At 37.5% G+C, this 22,282-nt stretch overlaps 1 protein-coding gene across 3 annotated transcripts in view; it reads left to right on the top strand.

The window, feature by feature from the left end:
* ATRNL1 (attractin like 1) overlaps positions 1–22,282 on the top strand; it is a 602,864-nt gene that overhangs the window by 65,721 nt on the left and 514,861 nt on the right. For all 3 annotated transcript variants that reach the window (XM_001513843.4, XM_039914307.1, XM_039914308.1), the window contains exons 9-10: positions 7,626–7,809; positions 15,012–15,166. In XM_001513843.4, coding sequence (XP_001513893.2) covers positions 7,626–7,809; positions 15,012–15,166 — 339 coding nt within the window. The remainder of the gene's footprint in view (positions 1–7,625; positions 7,810–15,011; positions 15,167–22,282) is intronic.

The raw sequence follows: 22,282 nt of genomic DNA, 5'->3' as shown, positions 1-22,282 counted from the left end.
CATCATCTTCTCGCTGGTTAATTATGTTGCTTGTCTTTAAGCAGAATGAGCAAACTTGTGAGCATACTGCTGATTCAACTCATGCAGTTGGCCTATTGAGTAATAACAACTATAGTAACGCCTTTTTTTTTTTAACAGTTTAGAACAAATTGCAGTCACCTTAAAATGCTCATTATCCCAGCAACACCAAGATAGTTGTAATACTAGGTTTTTTACTATGGTATCCCTTTAATTGCTTCATAGATCCTTAAAATAATCAGTCATGTAATACTTCAGTCATGTAATACTTCTTTGTGATCTACAAAACATGCATTAGTTCTGTTTTGTAATGGTAATTGTATTGATTAAGCACTTACTACGTGTCAAACACTGTACTAAGCATCGGGGATGGATTCAAGGTAATCTACCTATTATTCATTGCCAACCTTCCCTCAATTATCTTGTTTCCTATATCATTAGGAGTAGAAAATGTAAGTAACTGAAGCAATTGTGTTTAATGTTATGTCAACAACTGGCAAAATTGTCTGATTTTTCCTTGAATATATCATATTTCCCTCTTCATTGTCCTTAAATAATGTTTTCCTTTTTACCTTTTTAAAAAGCACCTCCATTCTGCCTCAGTGGTAGGTATAAAATAATCAGGTTGGACACAATCCTTACCCACTGGGCCTCACGGTCTAAATTGGAGGGAGGGGATTTCAATCCTCATTTTGCAGATGAAGAAACCGAGGCACAGAGAAGTTGGATGACTTACCCAAGATCACACTGCAGGTACATGGCAAAGCTGGGATTTGAACTCAGATACTCTGACTCCCAGGCCCATGTTCTTTCCACTAGGCCACACTATTGCTGCATACTTGAAGCTATTGCCCGTTGTTTAACTCTCCACCCAACTGGCCTAACTAGGCTCCTGCTCCACCTTGTGATTGTGGTTTCCATTTGGTGAAAATAACACTCTTCTTTGACTCCTTTATACATGCTGCTTCCATGGCATAACATTCTCCATGCATTTCATAAGGTACTTCAAAGAGAAAGTTGTGCCAGGAACAAAAACAAACCTATCCTAAAGTGCTTTCATTTTGAAAAGCATTCAAGAGAACAACATGGGCAAATACGGTTAAAAGATAGTCAAAGGAATTAAGTTAATCGCTAACAAGTAGTACTTCACGGGATGATGGCAGTAAAGCAGAGCTGGTTTGAATGTAAGTAATGGAATCATTTATCATCTCAGTTATAAGGGGAATAGTTCTTTCCCTTGGGATAAATTTCTTTTTTCTTTCCAGTCTCAGAAAGAAGTATTATACTACAATTACAAAGGTTTGGGCTTTTTTGCATGACTGATTTAGTGGTATAATTGTCTTAAAGTGTAGGGTTTATAGTGTAGGGCTAAACACGGAGCCCGGGCTTGGGAGTCAGAGGTCACGGGTTTGAATGCTGGCTCTGCCACTTGTCAGCTGTGTGACTGTGGGCAAGTCACTTCACTTCTCTGTGCCTCAGTTACCTCATCTGTAAAATGGGATTAACTGTGAGCCTCACATGGGACAACCTGATTACCCTGATTCTCCTCCAACGCTTAGAACAGTGGTCTGCACTGTTAACAAATCGCTTAACAAATACCAACATTATCATTATTATTACATTTATATTTAGGCATGCTAGAAAATTTAGAAGTATCACAGAAGGTGACATAAATAAAGAGAGGTCATTCTGAATCTGTGTTTAGTGTTCTGAATCCCACTTGAGTTCATCTGTCCATGCATATGACATAGCTTCCCCACAACTTCAATTAATTTGATAGCTTACCTAATAATTTCAATGCAGATTATCATATTGCTATTAGTTGAGTATTTTAATTAGATCATTTCATTTGGATCGTCAAATTAGGTAATTTAAAATAGTCTTTAGTTATGAGACTACTCCAAAATGTTTTTAGAGGCAGTCTTAAAAAAAACACCAGAAATCAACAATAGTTGTTACTCTGTAATATTCCCCTAATATATACAGAAAAACATCTTTATTAAGGCATCTCTAATTAGCACCTGCAAATGGACTTATCTGGCCCAGTATTTATCCCTCTCTGTCTTCCCTTTCTCTTTCTACTAAGAAAAACAGGCTTTAATGTGAAGAAAACCTTTTTTTTCTTTTTGGTGGGGGGATGTCAAATTGGCTCAGTTCACTGGTGTTTTCAGTACTGTTTTAGGATTCAGGAATATGAGATGATGACTGTTCCTAGAGGTACTGCCGCCTTTTCCTTCCTACCACTCCATCTTCTTCCAACCCATACACACCTCAGGAAGCTTGAGTGGCCTTTCAGGACTCTCTTACCACTCCCGTCCATTGCTGGTCTGAAGGGACATTTTTCTTTTTTTTTTGAAAAGGTATTTTCAAGAATTTGCCATATGTCAAACACTGTTCTAAGCACTGGGTAGTTACAGGATAATTAAGTTAGACACAGTCCCTGTCCCACATGGAGTTCATAGTCTAAGTAGGAGGGAGAACAGGAGAGCTTAGGCACAGAGAAGCTGCCTGAGGTCACACAGCAAACAGTTGGCAGAGCTGAGATTAGAACCTAAATCCTCTGAGTCACAGGGCTGTGGTTTTTCCGTGGGCAGACAAGTCAAGAAGACAAAATAGTTTACAAGAAACACACATAAGAAATAATTTGTACATGGAAGATAATACAACCGTACTAAAAAGCACATCTCCTCCAAGGGGCCTTGCCAACTTGGCCTCATTTCCCTTCTGTCTCCCTTCAGCATTGCCCTTAAACTTGGGTTTTTACCCATCTCTAAGCTCCACAGCACTTTTCTACATATCCATAATTTATTTACGTTGATGTCTGTCTCCTACTCTAGACTCTAAGCTCACTGTGGGCAGGGAGTATGTCTGTTTGTTTATTGTTGAATTGTACTCTCCCAAGCACTTACTACAGTGCTCTGCACACAGCATACAATAAATACGATTGAGTGACTAGTTCTGTTTTTCAGTGGTAATAGTACTGGTTAAGCTCTTAAAATGTGCCTCCCGACTCTGTTCTATTGTACTCTTCCAAGTGCTTAGTCCAGTGCTCTCCCCTAGTAAGTACTCAATAACTACCACTGATTGATTAGGGAAATGCAAGATGACAGTTGTTTTAATTCAGTGTTAGGATGAACTATTTTAGAATGACATAAAATTATTTTTATTCTGGGGCATTGTACTTTTTTCCAAATGTAATACAAAATGGAGAGGAAGCAGATGTATATTTTTCCTCATATGTCTGGCTGTCTGGGAATTTGTGATCCTAAAGTTATTAGAAAGCCTTGGGACCCACTCTGGAAATAAAGATGCTTCCTTTTGCCCTTTTGTGCCATTCTCAGAGTTATGAGTTTTTGGGGAACCAATAAATCTCTGGAGAGGAATTATGTGAATGGTTTTACTAACTTGAACCATAAAGCTTTTCAGGGTTAGTCTAGAGGGAAATTTATTTCACTTTAGGTAGCAATACTTCATAAACTTTCTAAGAAACTCAATGTGAGTCTCAAGGTGAGTATCATATTCATGTTTTGCTTTAGCACATGCTTAAAAAGCCTCTTCACGCCTTCAGAATTTTTTGTATAGTTTAGAAGTCAACTAGAAACATCCTGTTTATGTTATTGTTTCTTTATGATGTATGACTTTGAGGCTCACAGATCCTTTAGGCAAGATTACTGCTCTATTTGTGGCAAGAATGTGACTGCCTTAATCATTAAGTGGTAGATTGCCTCCCCGAATTTAGTGGCACCTGTAAGCATTGATTGGTAGGTTGATGATTCGGGGGCATTGAATATGCAGTGAGAAATGCAAACATTTTTGAATATACATTTTTTGCTAGTTTGCAAGAAAAGTCAAGAAAGGACATCTATATATGCTTTGTGTATGGAAGTATTTCTCAGCTGAGTAAAATGGGTAAAAGCGAATAGTATAGTTATTTTTGTAGCTTTTCTGTTTTATAGATTTGATTTCATGATAATGAGCACAAATATTCTTCCGACCTTTAACCTCGGCCAGGACTCTGGAAATGACTTGGGAAAATACCAAATTCTGTTTGAGAGGGCAAACTCAACATGGGCAGGCAACATGTCTACCAACTCTGTTAAATTGTACTCTCCCAAGCGCTTAGAGTGCTGTGCTTTAAAAGTAAGGGCTCAGTCGTTATGACTGGTAAATTGATGAATTAAACAGAGTATGGGAAGCCATGTACCATTGGCCACATGTTTTGTTGTGGGCTGACAACTCAAGGTGCAGAGGTTGATTTTAGCAATTCATAGTTGGAGAGCTCAAGGTTTGCATTGTACATTAGAAGTATGTTTAAATTTTCAACAGACCATTTTTGAAAATGTAAAACATTTTTATCTTTTAGTTTTGGTTTAGTATTGTATCACTATGTTCTCAAATTCATTTGGTTTATATTTTCAGATAGCCAACTCAGAAGAGATGTATTTCTTCCTTATTGCTTGTTTCCAAAGATTTACAATGTTCATACTTTATGTTAGTTTAAAAAAGGTATTATGGTAATTAAGGGCTATGACTGACTACTTATGATATGGGGATGTCTGTTTCCTCAGATTGGAAATTGATATTCCAACTTTGATTAGGAAATTTTTATGTGTAAATCCTTTGGGAGATAATGGATATTTAGAAACCCGTCTTCTCTAACGAGGATGGTAATTATCAGACATTCCCGAATGTGTCAGCAATCTCCTACCCATCAACATTTATGCCGCTTCTTTGTCCCCCAAAGAGCAATCAGAGGAACAGGGTGAGGTCAGCAGAACTGGGCTCAACACAACTGTTTCCCCACTGGCTTTCTTGCCTTTAGCCCTAAAAGTTCCCTTACGGCAGATCTTTACGATCACCTCTTCCACTGCTTCTTTTGCAGCTAAATTCATTGCTGCCATGCTCTTACACTAGTTGAGAAGTAAATAAAGTTTTATTTATCTATGTTGCCCCACTGGCGCATATAAATGGTTTTCCTAACTTATTTTGGGGCTAAAGTTCTATATCCAAGTGGTTCTCGATAACTTTGCATAAAAGCAATATTTTTCAGTGTTAAGTACTCCGCCATCATTTTTGCTCATTAATTTTTAGTTCTTTCAGTCAGTTGTGCATAATGAACCCTGGCTCTGTTCTTTGCTTTGGGGAAGAATAGACATATGCCAGTTTCACTCTTGGGATAAAGTGCTTCAATTACTGTTAGTTACTTTATTGGTGTGCAGCCTTGATGTTTTGGTATCACACAGATGTGGATAGGTATTATTTCAAGACCTCACTGATACATTTTTAAACCACTCATGTATTTCTTTACCCCATCCTTAGCACTCATGTGTGAATGTGTACTCAGTTATTTTGATCACCCTTCCCCCTACCAGAGTGTAGGCTTGTTGATTAACAGGGATTGTGTCTATCAACTCTGTTGCAGTGTACTCTGTCAAGCATTTAGCACAGTGCTCTGCACATGGTAAGTGCTCAGTAAATACCATTGATTGATTCATCACTCTGGCTGTACATTTTTGTGTCCCTTAGATTGTAAACCCCTTGTGGGCGGGGAATCATCGTATGTAATTCTCACCTGTGTATTCTTTCTCAGTGTTTCGTACAGTGCTCTGCACACAGGTGTTGGGTGAAAGACGTATGGTATAAGAATCAATCATCAGTCAGTGATTTTTATTGAGCATTTAAGGTGTGCAGGGCATTGAATGAAACACCCCGGGGGAGGACAAGTAAACTGATTTTGTAAATACGTTCCCTGCCCACCACGAGTTTACAGACCGTAGTCTACAGTCAAATAATGAAATGGGTGGTGTCTTCAAGAATGAGTTGGTTGCTTTTCATGTTTGTCAGTGACCATTGGCAGGGTGGCAGAAGATTCACTTAGGTTGAGTGAAGAGAAGCAGCGTGGCTTAGTTGAAAGAGCACGGGCTTCGGAGTCAGAGGTTGTGGATTCTAATCCTGGCTCTGCCACTGATCAGCTGTATGACTTCGGGCGAGTCACTTGCTTCTCTGTGTCGCGGTTACCTCATCTGTAAAGTGAGGATTAAGACTGTGAGCCCCATGTAGGACAACCTACTTACCTTGTATCTACCCCAGTTTTTAGAAGAGTGCTTGGCACATAGTAAGTGCTTAACAAATGCCATCATCATCATAGTAAGCTCTTAAATAACATGGTGATAATTCTGTTTATTTGAGAAGCAGTGTGGCTTAGTGGAAAGAGCACTGGCTTGGGAGGTCGTGGGTTCTAATCCCTGCTCCACCATTTGTCTGCTGTGTGACCTTGGGCAAGTCACTTAACTTCTCTGTGCCTCAGTTACCTCATCTGGAAAATGGGAATTAAGACTGTAAGCCCCACGTGGGACAACCTGATTACCTTGTATCTAGCCCAGCGCTTAGAACAATGCTTGGCAAATAGTAAGCGCTTAACAAATGCCATCATCATTATTATTAGAATGGTGTGTAACGGAAAGGAAGCAACATGACCTAGTGGAAAGAGCACGGGCTTGGGAGTTCTAATCCCAGCTCTGCCACTTGTCTGCTGTGTGACCTTGGGCAAGTCACTTCAGTTCTCTGGACCTCAGTTACCTCATCTGTAAAATGGGGATTAATAATGTTGGTATTTAAGCACTTACTCTGTGCAGAGGCTTTGAGGCTTAATGCTGTGAGCCCACAGGTACAATGGGAAAGGAATGGCTGTGCTCCTCACAATTGATGGAACCAATCTGAATTATCTGCTCTTAACCACACATTTTGTTATTTTGTTGCATAGTTGTATACTTTGCCTTTTGATCGGTTATGCTTATTCTCTTATGCTTCTGATGACTACTTATCATTCAAATTCATCTAAATTTGGGCACGTGTTGAGAAACAGAGCTTTCAAATTGTCCTCATTGGTGACAGCTGCAGAGTTTCACAGCCTGAAAATGGGCTAAATGCTCTTTCACCGAGCGTCAGCTGGATGGCCTTTTTCAGGGGAATACCCTTTGCATGGGCTTGGGAGTCGGAGGACGTGGGTTCTATCCCGGCTCCACCACTTGTCTGCTGCGTGATCTTGGGCAAGTCACTTTACTTCTGTGTACCTCAGTTATCTCATCTGTACAATCGGGATAAGGATTGTGAGCCCCATATGGGACAGGGACTGTGTCCAACTTGATTACCATATATCTACCCCAGTGCTTAGAACAGTGCTTGGCACATAGTAAGCACTTAACAAATACCATAGTAATTATTATTACCATTATTATTACTCTGGCGTATATCAGAGGTGGTTGCAATTGCAGAGAATTTTTAGGCTTTTACTTTGTGTTGTACATCCGGATTATCTCAATTTTAATGAAGTAAACAGGGTGTTGAAGTAAAATGTCCTCTAGATTGTAAATTCACTGTGGGCAGGGAACATGTCTTCCAACTCTGTTGTACTGTACTCTCCCAAGCACTTGTATAATGATCTGCACGGTTTAACAATTTCTCACAAAGGTTTTTTATTCAGAGTTTTGTAACTACTATATGAATTCGGTTTAATATATTTTCTTTAATAGAATTTGCTAGATATCTGCAAATTGTTCATTTTCAGACTACTTATTTTTTCTTCCCAATATTTTTTCTTCTTGTAGTGCATAATACTTGGTTTGTTCCAGAAACTAAAGGAGCAATTGTGCAAGGTGGTTATGGCCATACTAGTGTCTATGAGGGAATGACAAAATCCATATATGTTCATGGAGGATATAAAGCATTGCCAGGCAATAAATATGGATTAGTGGATGATCTTTACAGATATGAAGTCAACACCAAGACGTGGTAAGTATACAGCCCAGGGGGAGGAGAACAACACTGTGCCATTGTAATGACATAATGGTTATCATGTTTACTAAGGGGAAAACTTTTGGTACATAATGGATACTATTGGATATGAAACTAGTGCATGCTCAAATATACATGTAGCCTTGAAAGAATGAAGCTATTTTTATGTAGTCACAACAGTGAATAGTGGGCTCATTATTATATTTTTTCTAAAAACTTTTTTTTTAACTTGTATTCTGTCCTTTGGCATTATTATATCATTTATATTTTAATAAATGGAAGTAGAGCAATATACATTAAAGGACTATGAGAGATCACCTAGGTCTCTTCTCACTTGAGGCAAGACAATTTAAATCATCCCATTCATGTGAGATTTAAAAATCTGGTAATGCACTTCAATATTTAGCACGTCACTTTCATCGAGTGTCTAATCAAAATCCTTCAGCTATATTTTAATCCGATTTCTATTTATTTTGTTCTTAGAAAGTATTGAAAACGGTTGATTAGTGTTTTTGTAGTAGGAGCCCATTGTATTATACGTCTTGTTAGCATCAGTGTCTTGTTTTCTTTTAGCTCCTGTGACCTATTTCCTTGGTCTTATTTTTTTGATACTTTATTATTTTAAGGCATCCTCTCATTGCTCTCATTTATTGATATCTCTCTAGTTGAAAAGCTGAAAATTGTTTGTTGCTTTTGTCAAGATCCTATTGGGTCTGAAATACTGGAGGGATTATTCCGATTTCCTCCACTCATACAGCGCAGGATAATTCCCATTTTTTTTCAAAAGGTACTTGCTAAGTGTTTACAATGTGCCAGGTAAAGTGCTAAGCACTGGGGTAGATAGACACTAAGCATGTTGGACACAGTCCATGTCCCACTTGGGGCTCTCAGTCTTAATCCCCATTTTTCAGATGAGATAACTGAGGCACAGAGAAGTTGTGACTTGACCAAGGTCACCCAGCAGACAAGTGGCAGAGCCAGGATTAGAATCAATCAATCCATTGTATCTATTGAGTGGTTACTTTGTGCAGAACACTGTACTAAGCTCTGGGGAGAATACAATACCCAAGTCCTTCTGACTTCCAGATATGTGCTCTACCCACTAGGCATACTGCTTACATTGAAGCAGCTTTATTTTGTTGGTTTCTCACCTCTTCTAAAATTCACATATACCACTTTTCATCTGATGCAGTTTTTCAAAGTTTTTCATTCAACTAACTTGGTTATTTGCAGATGGAATGATCACATCTTCTGTTCATCCAGGCCTTAGTAAACAAGTTAAAGACTCAGCCAAGAGTTTATAGTTGTGAAACACTAAATTTTTCAAAGATTACCATTATCATCTCAATCCAGACTGTATTTTTTCATCTTTTTTTTTTGTGTGAGGCAGGACAAACAAAGTTAAACAGCTTACTCTTTATCACAATCTTGGGGACTCAGTATTATCATAGGTGGAAATTAGCCTGACAGGACTTGTTCTTTGTGACATATTTCTAGTTGTTCTTACTTTGGGATGATTTTTTTCCATTATTTTTTCAGATAAAATTGGTTTCACACCTGTTATGTGTGTTATGTTACCTGTTATCTGTTATTTGTTATGTGTTACCTGTTATGTGTTATCTGTTACCTGTTGTGTTTTTTTTTTAAAAAAAGTTTGACCTTTATTCCAATCTTCACCTACTTCTTTAACCATTCATGTCTTAAAAATAGCAACCAGTAAAATACCCTTGGAATATCCATTCAGAATCTGAGATTCACATTCTCAGGATATTCACAGCTCTTTTTGTAATCTATCTTGATTTTTCCTCTTGATATTAGGGATCCTGTCTACTAATTCAATTGAATTCTCAGTGCTCTGACCAATAGTAGGTGTCCAATAAATACTATTAATTGATTGAATGATTGATTCATCCACAGTAAGTATAAAGGAATATAGGAAATTACATTTTAAGTCAGATAACAAGGCATTCAGAGAATCAAAATACTCCTCTTGTCTGATTGGATTTTATGATAATTCTTTGTATTTTATCCTTCCCATCGAATACATTCATCCCTTTTCTTCCTAGATTGTGCCTGACCGTCAGAGTTGCGTCCTGCAGTCTTCGTGTTCCATCTTCACGTTCCCATTTCCTTGTGCACTTTTCTTTTCTTCCAAAAGACAGAGATAAAAAGAAAACCCTAAGTTAAACATCTCTGCATTTTGGTGTTCTCTGCTACCTTTCCCTTCCCACTGTATTTTTATTATCCGTTATTGATACTTTTAGAAACAAGTTTTTCTTTTTAAGGATTTTGTAAAATTCATCTGTTTTTACGGTAGACTTTCTGGGCATGCCCCTCAAACCTGCATTTTATTCATTAGATGGTAAGGTTACTGACATTGAAATTAGGACTTTTGATTTCTATTCCTGGTCCTGATGCTTGCTGTTTTACCTTAGTAATTACCTTATTTTTATGACTGTTAGATTGTATTCCATAGTTGCTGAAGCCCTTCATTGTTTAAAAATTCCTTGAAGTAGGCAAGGTTAAACAAGCCTTGGAGAACATAAACTGTATGGATTTGATGTAGAGCGGGAAGAGCTGGAGAGATAAGAACAAATTGGAGATAACCCATGGGTCAAGTTGGAATGGGAATAATGGAGAGAATTGTTTTGAGGAAGGAGTGAAGTTTGGATAACAACAGATAAGAACTCTGGTGAAGAGAGTTTTGGGAAAGACTAAAAGTAGTGATATAAGGGAGTGGAATATTGGAGCAGGTGTAGGGTGACATTGATCTTGAAGTCATTAGCTTTGGAGTAGGAAACCAGCTGGAAAGTGGGGAATGAGTTAAATGTTAAAGGTAAGTGAACTCCAACTTCAGAGTTTCCTTAAAGGGAAAATCACTGTTTGTGAACAAAAACAAGTTTGTAATAGTTAAAAATAGTTACCCATCAGTTTTGTAATAGGTAAAAATCAGGCTGATTATATATCTTTCAGGACTTGAAGATCACCATTGTATAATTTCATGTAAGAACTTGTAAATGCACGTATATAACAACTGTGTCCCAGTTTGAGAGTCTTTCTCTCATCACACCTTCATACAGCTGAAACTAATATGTCCTTTAAAATTAAGAGGGTATCAACCTCATCAATTTTTGACATCCCCTTTGTAAATAGATCTGGTCTCCTTCGGAGAAATAGCCTATTACTGTCTAGCTACAAAATTTTGTATATCACATTTTATTTTCTTTGAAATTTTTAGAAGGGAGGCATTTAATATTTCTAATAAGGATCAAAATTAAATATGTTATTTCATTAATATTCTGCTCTGAGATTTGATGCTTTTGTTTGTCAATTCTGTATTTCCCAAAAGTACTGTACTTTGCGAACATTGCCCTGAGTTCCTTGCACAGCTTGATCTTTGAATTTTTTTTCACCTCAGAGCTGTTTCAAGAGCAAGACATTTCTCTGAGAACATTTTTGTCAATTTAATATTTGTTGAGAGCGTTATTGGCTTCTCTTTAAGCTAGTGAGATTTGCTGTAGGGTCAGGTTATTGGGAATTTAGAGAAATGTTTGAGGTTCAGTTGAACTGCAGAGTCTTTGTTTTAATTGCCATGCACTAATGGTGATTTAGTGCTAAAATGCTTAATACAGTAAGTGCTCAATAAATATGATTGAATGAATGAATGCTTACTGTGCTTGGCAGAGTACAATGCAACAGAGTTAGTAGACATATTCCCAACCCATGAGTTTACAATCCAGAAGACTATAGCTTAATAAAACATTTTTAAAATCTTAAATATTTTTAGACAATGTTTGATCATTTCATTTATTAGGTTGACCTTAAATCTGCTGAGTTATGAAGCAGTTCTAAGGGGCTCTTTGTATTATCACATTTTTGTAATATCAATGCTTATTTGCTGTTCTGGATGTTAGCTTTACCTCAGTTTTATCCAGTTTGTGCCTAATAAGTGGTCCAACTGTCCAACTGTTAATTGTGCTTCAAATGTTCACTATGTTCATGTTCACTAATGTTTATACTCAGACATCCTCCTCCTCATCACCATTATCCCATCCATTTCCTAAATTTTCCACAGCATTGTTTTGTACGGGGAAAGCACAATGAAAGCACCCACTTTAAACCAAAGAAGCAGTAACAGAGAGAATTCAACAGCTCAAAATTATTACCGCAGCACCTTCATCAATCCAAATTAAAGAATTCCCATTTGATCAAAGTTTAACTCTTCATAATGTTGCCTTGATGGTTGGTGGGGATGAGTGAGAGAAACGAAGGAATTCCAACCAAGAGGCTTCCTGCTTGCACCAGGCATATTGTAATTTGTGGAAATTGGCCGATCCTTGACTGAGTAGCACATGAAAGATACAAACCTGCCATCTGCTTCCCCATTGAAGTTTTGGAAGCCCAAGGGTCATTGAGTAGGGAGTTTAGGCCATGTGGTGCCAGAATTCTGACGTGATGTCTGCTCCTGTGGTGTGGTGGGGCAGGTTTATTCATAATGGTGGGGCTAGTCATTCCACCTGGCATTTCCTGTGCCTGGATGGGCAGCAGGTTGTCAGTCAGTCAATCATATTTATTGAGTGCTTACTGTGTGTAGAGAACTGTATTAAGCTCTTGGGAGAGTACAGTATCAATAAACAGACACATTCCCTGCCCACATCGAGAGGTGGGAGGGAACTAGGGTTTGGAAAGAGTCACTAAGGGTCATGATCAGAGTGTGCCCATAAATTAGAGCTCAGAACCAGGTTGGGGCTGGGAGCATAAAGGATGATAAGCAAGCCCAGGGCCATGATATGTGCTGGTAAATAACCCTGGGACTGGCTAAATACAGCCTGGTGAGAACTCTTTAAGGAAGGGAAAGGAGAGTTCAGGGAGTCTGAAAAGAATGAGGGATTGGGGCAGGAAGAGATATAAGAAGGAGGATGATGCTGGGATGGACAGACAGAGCAGGGTGCATGGTTATTTTTCCAGGTCTATGTTAGTGTATAAGTAGTACCCACATCTCTCTTCTTGTTTTGGGTATTACTCTCTTCTATGGGATTTTATTATGGTATTTAAGGAGGATGACACCGAGTGAATTCTCCTAAACCAATTTTAACTCTGATTTTTTTTCCATTGATTCCAAAATATTGATTTTTTTTTTGTAGTTAAATAAGTGGGACAGAATATCACAATCTGGAAAAACGTTCCTTCCCATACATTGCTAGTAGTATGATTACATATGCTGAACAAATATTGGTGATGTTTTTCAGAGTTCTACAATTGTTGGGTTGTAGAAGTAATGAATTCCTCATGAGAAGCAACATGGTGTAGTGGATAGAGTGTGGGCCTGGGAGTCAGAAGGTCATGGGTTCTAATCCCAGCTCCGCCACTTGTCTACTGTGTGACCTTGGGCAAGTCACTTCATTTCTCTGTGCCTTAGTTACCTCATTTGTAAAATGGGGATCAAGACTGGGACCCCCATCTGGGAAAGGGACCGTATCCACCCCAGTTTGCTTGTATCCACCCCAGTGCTTAGTAGAGTGCCTGACACATAGAAAGCACTAACAAAGTAATGCCACTTCTTCTTCTTACTTTTATTATTTTTATTGGAATCCTTTCAATGTAATCTGTTTTCATTTTTTCAAATATTGCAGTTGTTTGTGATAATGCTACTTGCCCATATTGTATGGCTGGTTTTTTTTCCTCTAATATCCTTATAGAAATTCTCTGACTTTCCTCTTAATAGAACCATTATCTTCAAGTGTGGTAATGCTCTAGTATTGTCCTTCCCAAGGGTTTAGAACAGTGCTCTGCACATAGTAAGCACTCAATAAATGCCATTGATCGATTCAGGTAGATTAAAATATAATTTTTGGCAAAACTCAGTTGGTTTTTAGAATGGAAAACACTATTTGTATACTCTTTGATGTTTTCTCCATAGTTTGAGTTGTTTAGTTTCATTCTTTCTGATTTTTAATTTTCAGATCTAATTTCAAAAATTTTCTTTTGAATTCAGTTACATCATGTTTCATTTTCACTCTTATTTGCACTTTGCTAATGTGTTTTTTACTCTAGTGGTTTTATTCTCTTGAAATATATTCCTCGTTTTTCATTCTGGTGTCTTATTTGTTGCTCATTTTGTAATATATAAGTTCCGTAGTTTTCCAGTGGGAAATTTAGGGATCAGTAGGATCCACTGAGGTGTTTCTTGATGGAAAAGTGGAAATAGAGGTGATCTAAAGTTTAAAATTAGCAGTTCCCAGAACTTCTGGTCCATTCATTTTTTTATACTCTGTAGAGTTGTATTTTCCAATTTTGTGGCCTGGATATCTAAAGTATCTTTGAATGGCTCAGGAGAGATAAGTCATTTGAAATAGAACTACATAATCATTTTAGTTTTTCACAAGTGAACTGATTAGTGTTATATTTCCTTGACAGATGTTTAAGAAGGAAAAGTCTGAATGTGCCTCTTTCATATAACTGTCTGTTTTGCATTTTTCTAAATTCATTGTATGGTATTTGTAGAGCTCATTATTTCAAAATGCCTTTTAAACATAGCCAAATGCATGTTACAGTGTATCATATTTTGATGTTTTCTCTCTTCAGTTGCCATTACCCTACCTAATAGTTCAAAGAAAAATATATTTGCAAGTGGTTTTCATTTTTTTAAAAGAAGGATGTTAAATGATTTAAGCAAGTTCCATGTGAGGAAGAGTGAAAAACCCAATAAATGGGTTCTATTAAGATGTGCATGAGTGTGGCAAGAAAGACTGATGACTGACTTTTTGGCAGGGAGCTTGTCTCTAATTCTGTTGTATTGTACTCTCCTAAGCACCTTGTACACTGCTCTGGAAGCACTCAGTAAATTCGATTGATTGTTTTGGTGAAGTATTTATACTCCAGTTAGAAGTTAAAAATTGATCAAATCAAGAAGTAGGTGACTAAAAATAGTGCTTTTTAATTCTCATTTTTAAAATATCAGAGTCCTTTATAAACAAATGTGTACTAAGATAGAGTGTTCTATTTTAAAAAAGAATCATGTTCATAGAGGCTCCAGGCTGACTAGAACTACATAAGAATGTTCTGATCCATCTGGAGGTTGCCTACTAAACTCTGGTCTCATGTCCTTCTAGTACTTCTAGTCAGATGCATTAACTTGTTTTCATAAAGAGGGAAGACTTTATATTTTTTGTAATGCCTTTTTAAATTTTATTCTGTAGGACTATTTTGAAAGAGAGTGGGTTTGCCAGATACCTTCATTCAGCTGTTCTAATCAATGGAGCTATGCTTATTTTTGGAGGAAACACCCATAATGACACTTCCTTGAGTAATGGTGCAAAATGCTTTTCTGCCGATTTCCTGGCATATGACATAGGTATGTATTTTCTAGGGGTGGGCAAAGTAGGTGACTTTAATAATGTTTTATATAAATGTGTTTAAACACATCAATTTGCCACACAAAGGGGTGAGGGTGGTTTTTTTGAGCATGAAACAGGATGACAAGTTGTGGATGAAAGGTAGTGTGCCCAGACTAGGAGAAGGGGAGCCCCATGGAGCCTTGGAAGGCAATCTAGAGTGAGTATCCTGTAGACTGTAAGCTCTGTGTCCATGTGGGCAGGGAACATGACTGCTAACACTTTTTTTTATTTTGCCAATTGCTTAGTACAGGACTGTGCACATTGTCAATAAATAACATTGACCGATTGATCTTGAATAGGCAAAGCAAACCATCAACATGTACATTCATCCCATTTAGGGAACTCTTGGAGCAGTAGAGATACCCCAAGAGCTCTTATACTTTGAAAAGCAGAATGGCTTAGTGAAAAGAGCATGGACTTGGAAGTCAGAGAACGTGGTTTCTAATCCTGGCTCTGCCACTTTTCTGCTGTGAGACCTTGGGCAAACCACTTAACTTCTCTGTGCCTCAGTTACCTCATCTATAGAGATTAAGACTGTGAGCCCCAAGTGTGACAACTTGATTACCTTGTATCTACCCCAGCGCTTAGAACAGTGCTTGGCACATAGCGCTTAACAAATACCATTAATGATAATGTAATAATGTTGGTATTTGTTAAGCACTTACTATGTGCAGAGCACTGTTCTAAGCGCTGGGGTAGATTCAGAGTAATCAGGTTGTCCCACGTGAGGCTCACAGTCTTCATCCCCATTTTACAGATGAGGTAACTGAGGCACACAGAAGTTAAGTGACTTGCCCACAGTTACACAGCTGACAAATGGCAGAGCTGGGATTCGAATCCATGACCTCTGACTCCCAAGCCCTTGCTCTTTCCACTGAGCCATGCTTTATTATTATTATTTATTATTATTCTTATTATATGTCATTTGAAAATCAAGGTATGTCAAGGAATTTAAAGTGCATCTGCACTCATTTTTAGGACCCTGAGGCATAGCTCCAATTTATTTTCCATCATTAGAGATCCCGGCTAATTATTTTATTAAATAGATAGCCACTTTGTTATGGATAAAGTCCAAAAAGATAGAACTCGTATTGTTTAAAGGGCAGAAACATGGGAAAGACAAAAACAAAGAACATGGATTCTTGAGAGAAAATCAGGGTATGGGATGTACCTGGAGTTGGGAAATATGTAATAAAGGGAAAGAGAATCAGCATGTCTTATCTGCAGTGGCTGAGTGTTTATCCACTATTATTTTTGTCTTATTATCATTTTGGACCAAATAGTGAAATTACAGCTCTTCATGCTAGTGGCACTGAAATTCTCTTCTTGCCAGAGTTCATGTTGTAAGTTTATATATTATAAGTCATAAAGAGAGCCTTCAAAGGTTTGCTGTGAAAAGAAATGATAATCAGAATTTGTTTCTGAAAGATATTTGAAAAAGAGCAAATTGCTGTATTTCATATCAACAGACCCATCTGGACTTTGGAAGCAAAGGCCTATGGTTTAAGTTGTAAATTAACCAAAGTGGTTATGAATATAGAAAATGAATCATTTTGTATATATGGGAATGGAGGATCATAAAGTGAAAGTTTTAAATGTTTCTTGAAACTCCAAGCTTTGATACTTAAGCATCACAAGATGATCAGAGTGCTAATTTTGAGTAAGAACATTTAAAGGTCTAAATATTTAAACTTTCACTTCCCTTTAACAATGTTTTCATTTATCAGAAGAAATTGCACTCAAATTCAGTTGTTAAAAATTGTAGTGACTGGGAGTGAGAAGCGGGTGGCCTTGAGTGGATGAGGGAAGCAGAATGAATTTAGGAAACTTAATTTGGGCTGGTTATGGGATGGGGGATAATGTATAGAACCTATAATGTGCCCTCATTTCCTGTGGGGTTTTGGTGGCACTGCATATTTGTATGCTTTTGTGTTAGTAAAGTAGGGGAATATTCACCTCCATTCTAGTGGGGTTTAGGTACGGGAGTTAGCCTTTGTTGGGTTCCTGTATTTCAGAATATTTCTTTGAGGGAAAAGTTTGGTGTTCTTATATATGAAATATGCTAATTTCAGCAGATATAGTCCTGGGATGAGGAAGAAGGGGAAAATAAGTTTTTTGTTCTTAGTAGTGTTCTAGGATTGTAACTATTTTCTATTCTTCCATAAAGGAAAGTGGAGATAATTTGTCACATTGAGTTTTGTAGGGCATCGGGGTGACATATCTTCAATGAAGTAGTCACCTATATGTTTATCTCACCTTTGCAATATCCAGAAGTGCAGAGTTTCATTTATACCCTTCTCAAAATAGGGGAGACTCCATCTCATCTTTTCATAAAATGTATGAAAAAGGTAAGGGTTGCATGAAACAAGGGTTCCATGTATTTCAGTATAGGTTTCCTGTACTTTTGTCTTTGTGTTCCCATCTAACATATAGGGAGAAATTTGGGCCTCCTATTAGATAATCAACATGAAAAATGCAATCTCTTTCCATTTTTTGCTGGATCATCTCATTGGTGTGATTTACAAACAGTCTTGTTTCATCCTCTGTGGATTAATGGAAACAAAAGTTGGGAAGAAATTCATTCATTCACTCAGTCATATTTATTGAGTGCTTACTCTGTGGAGAGCACTGTACCAAGTGCTTGGAAAGTACAATTCAGCAATAGAGACAATCCCTGCACACTGGGCTTACAGTCTAGAAGGGGGGAGACAGATATCAAAACAAATCAGCAGGCATCAATATGAATAAATAGAATTATACATATACGCACATAGTCCCACAAACACATGCGTTTCCTCAGGCATGGAACTAATAGTAAACATTGACATTGAACATCTGGAGAAAAGACTTTAGTTTTGAAATTTTCTATTAACTCATATTGCTGAACCTTGGTTTAGTACTGATCTTTTTCATCCTTACTTTTTAGTTTGCCATTGTGAAATATTTGTAAATTAGTCAACCTACATGGGTACTCTCCTTTAACTTATATATTACCTATGAATGGTCTTATTAGTCAATCAATAGTATTTAGTCTTATTGTGTGCAGAGCAAGCAGTCAACCAATCGGTGGTATTTATTGAATCACTATGTGCAGAGCAGTGTTGTAAGTGCTTGGGAGAGTGAAATTCAGCAGGATTAATAGACACATTCCCGCTAAGCTGAGGAGACGGACATTAAAATAAATAAGTGATTTATAATACATAACTTAATGATATGTAAATAAATGCTCTGGGGTTGAGTGTGAAGTGAATGTCAAGTGTCCAAAGGTCACAGATTGAAGTGCATAGATGACACAGAAGGAAAAGTGAGCTTGGGAAAAGGACTTAATCGGGGAAGGCCCCTAGGAGGAAATGTGACCTTAATAATGTTTTGAAAGTGGAGTGAGGGTGGTCTGGAAGGGGCAGGAAGTTCCGAGCTAGGGAGAGGATGTGGGGAAGGGGTTGGCAGCGAGATAGATGAGATTGGGGTACAGTGAATAAGCTGACAGTAGAGGAACAGAGTGTGCAGGCCGGACTGCAGTAGATCAGTGAGGTGAGGAAGGATGGGGCTAGCTGATTGAGCGCTTCAAGGTCAATGGTTGGGATTCTCTATTCAGGGTGGACGTGGATGTGCTGTCACTGGAAGTTCTTGAGGAGTGGAGAGACGGTATACTGAACATTTTTGTGGAAAAATGATCCGTGCAGCAGAGCGAGGTATGTAGGGACTGGAGGTGAGGAGAGACAGGAGGCCGTTTGGTGATGCAGTAGGCAAGGAGGAATAGGATAAGTAGAAGCAAGGATCAGCATGGTAGCTGTTTGGATGGAGAGGAAAGAGTGGATTTTAGCAGTGTGGTGAAGAGTATGGTACTATAAGCACTTGGGAGAGTACTCTACAACAGAGTTGGTAGACACATTCCCTGCCCATTAGTAGCTTACAGGCTAGAGAGGGAAACAGGCGTTAATATAAATAAATTATGAATAGATACGGAAGTGCTGTGGCACTGAATGTGGAGAGAAGACCAAGTACGTAAGAGTACAGATCCAAGGGCATAGATGATGCAGAACGGAGAGGGAGTAGGGGAAAAGAGGACTTAATTGGTGTAGCCCACTTAGAAGAAATGTGATTTTAATAAGGTTTTAAGGTGGGGAGAGTGATAGTCTGCTGTATGCGTAGGAGGGAGGGAGTTGGCATTTCCAATTTTCTTGTATCCACCCCAGAGCTTGGTACTGTTCCTGGCACACAGAATGCCCTTAAATGCCCCAATTATTATTATTCTTACGTCAGAGGGAAGATGTGGGAAAGGGATCAGCAGTGAGATAGATGAAATTGGGGTACAGCGAGTAAGTTGACATTAAAGGAGCCTAGCAATGATGACTTTATCTTTTCAAATTACCTGGACTTCACTGGCTTTGAGCTGCTTTTGCTGCAGATTAGCCCTTCTGAGACCCCTAACAGCAATCTTTTAAGTCTGTCGAGCACTCTGACTTCTCAGTTCTGGTCTTAAAAATTTCACTTTCCTGAGAATATTAATTCAAAAATCATTTTACAAGTACTGCTTAAATTAAACCAAGGCATTAGCTTGCTTTTATCACTTTATATGCTTTCCATTAGAAATCTAATTAAAAGCAGCCCTTGAAGATTCTGATCTTTAGCTAGGAAGTTCAGTTCTTGTATTCCAAGGCTTAGCTAATATTAGATTTATTGTTGTAGTGACCTTCTTACTCATTAAAAGTAGCCAGAATTTTCCCAGCACTATATTATACAAAATGTAAGGAAAACAGATGCCTCTGAATTGACGCATGCAATTTACCTGATTGATAATCCTTGTTAGAAATGGATGACAATAAAGCAATCAGTAGCCGCCTAATTTAAACCAGCTTGATTTCTTGACTTGATCATTATAAAATAAAAGGGGATTAATTACATTTTTTTATATTTGAAAAACATTGTTCAAAAATTTTGTGGTATTTTCTTATTTAGTAGTGAGAAGGTATTTTGAATCAGAGGCATTGATTAAAATAAAAACATAAATAATCAGAATGACTCAGAGAAACTTATGTGACATCTGTAATGTTTTGCGCTTCAGAATGAACAGCATATGTTCTTTGACTAAATGGTCTGGGTACCTCACCAGCATTTATACAATCTGTATGGTTAAAAAAGAAATTATAGTGGATATGTCATTAATATTCTTAAATTGGAAAATATCATTCAGGGTAAAGGAAGGTTACACAGAACTTTGAAATAAAATGAAGCTAGATAACAGAAATGTGAAAATGCAATTTCCTGAGTTAGATTACTTGGAAGGGCCTAAAAAAGGACTAATAACAAAAATGTAGCATGTAGAAAGCAGTGCAGCTGCAAATCCACATCCGATAGTATTCACAGTAAATAATGTTTACACGATTTCTAAAGCGCATCATATTGACTTATCCTAATTTCCAGGTAGGTAGTGACTGCAAGAATTTTGGGTGTATTTTTAATTAAGTAGCAAAGAAAAGAATGAACATCTTCCCTGAGGATTAAGAAGAAGAGGTCATAATGAATTTAATATATTTGGCTAATACATGGGTAGTAACCCTATCAAAATATGTCTTTTAATGGCCAGTTGGATGAAGGTAATTATTAGTGAATATTGTACACTAACAACAGAAGTTTATAATTTGTGAAGTAAGGTGGCACTTGCATAATCAAGGAGTAGGATTGGAATTAATTTGAGAGGGATGGTTGAGTAAAAGTTAAAAGTAAAAAAAGAGATGGAATATTAAGTGAAGTCTAAATTTTTTTGATGATATTGTTTGCTAAAATGTTTGGAAAAGCCCAGATAAAGAAGTACTATTATCTTCTGCATGATTAGGGTCTCATTTCTGGTAAAGGCTAAGCTTTCAGTGTGATTTTACCCACAATCATACTGGGCCCTGCTTGTTTATGGAACAACAGAATTAAACAATGTATTTTTTTTCTGCTCTCCAACTGCTGACTGCTAAATTTCCAAATACTTTGTATACGTCTTAAGGATTTATTCTCCCAACATATTGGATTTTCTCCACTTCTTCTCAGGCAAACTCTTGTATAAATCATTTCCAGTCACAAGAGTGTTCACGATATTGAATTGTTAAATGCCAAGGTATCCCTTGGTTTAATGGCATATTATTCTGGCTTCAGTTGTCTGTTTTCAGTTCACTTCTCTTTACTGTTTTCTGGTTTCAATTCACTTTTGTAAGGTATATTTCAGCCTGTCCTAACATGCACTAAATAGCTGATGTTTATTAAACAACAAATAACTTATTTAAGAGATTAAGCTGTGTAAAACTGCCTCTTGAGTACTTGCTATGTCTCTTAAAAAGGTACTCAAAATAAATACACTTGTAGAAACGGAAAATTTTACAATGAATACATGTTTTGGCTTTTGGGAATTTACGTACCATATCAGAGTCCAGGAATATCTAGGTTGACCTCTTGTACATTTACTTTGAATTCTCCATTCTTTCCATTCATTCAATAGTATTTATTGAGTGCTTACTATGTGCAGAGCACTGTACTAAGCGCTTGGAATGTACAAATCGGTAACAGATACAGTCCCTGCTCTTTGACGGGCTTACAGTCTAATCGGGGGAGACGGACAGGCAAGAACGATGGCAATAAATAGAATCAAGGGGATAATTTTCATCTGAAATTCTTATCTGAAATTGATACTAGTCTGGCAATATTTTGAGTACTTGTGTTTCCAGTCCTTTATTCCATTAATTTCCCTTTTTAAATAGTCTTTGTTATATTGCCATTTCTTATACTTCCCATTTTTCATTCTTACCATTTCATTTTTCCTATCTAATTAATTGTGTCTTATCTATGATTTGTTTATCTGGAATAGTTATAGTTATAAAATGAATGACCTTGTCCTATGGAGGATTGAGTAAGGAACAATCAATCAGTAGCATTTTTTGATTGCCCGTTCTGGGCAGAGCACTGTACTAAACACTTAGCAGGGTACAACAGAATGGGAAGATATGATCCTTGATCTCAAGGACCTTATAACGTAGCTGGGGAAACAGTCACAAAGTAATTACAGATAGAAAAAAAGAGAATAGACAAAT

This window comes from Ornithorhynchus anatinus, chromosome 16 (genome assembly GCF_004115215.2).
Source record: "Ornithorhynchus anatinus isolate Pmale09 chromosome 16, mOrnAna1.pri.v4, whole genome shotgun sequence".
NCBI classification, from domain to species: domain Eukaryota; kingdom Metazoa; phylum Chordata; class Mammalia; order Monotremata; family Ornithorhynchidae; genus Ornithorhynchus; species Ornithorhynchus anatinus.
Note: the sequence above shows the minus strand (reverse complement) of the source record. Positions and strands in the feature narration are given on the sequence as shown.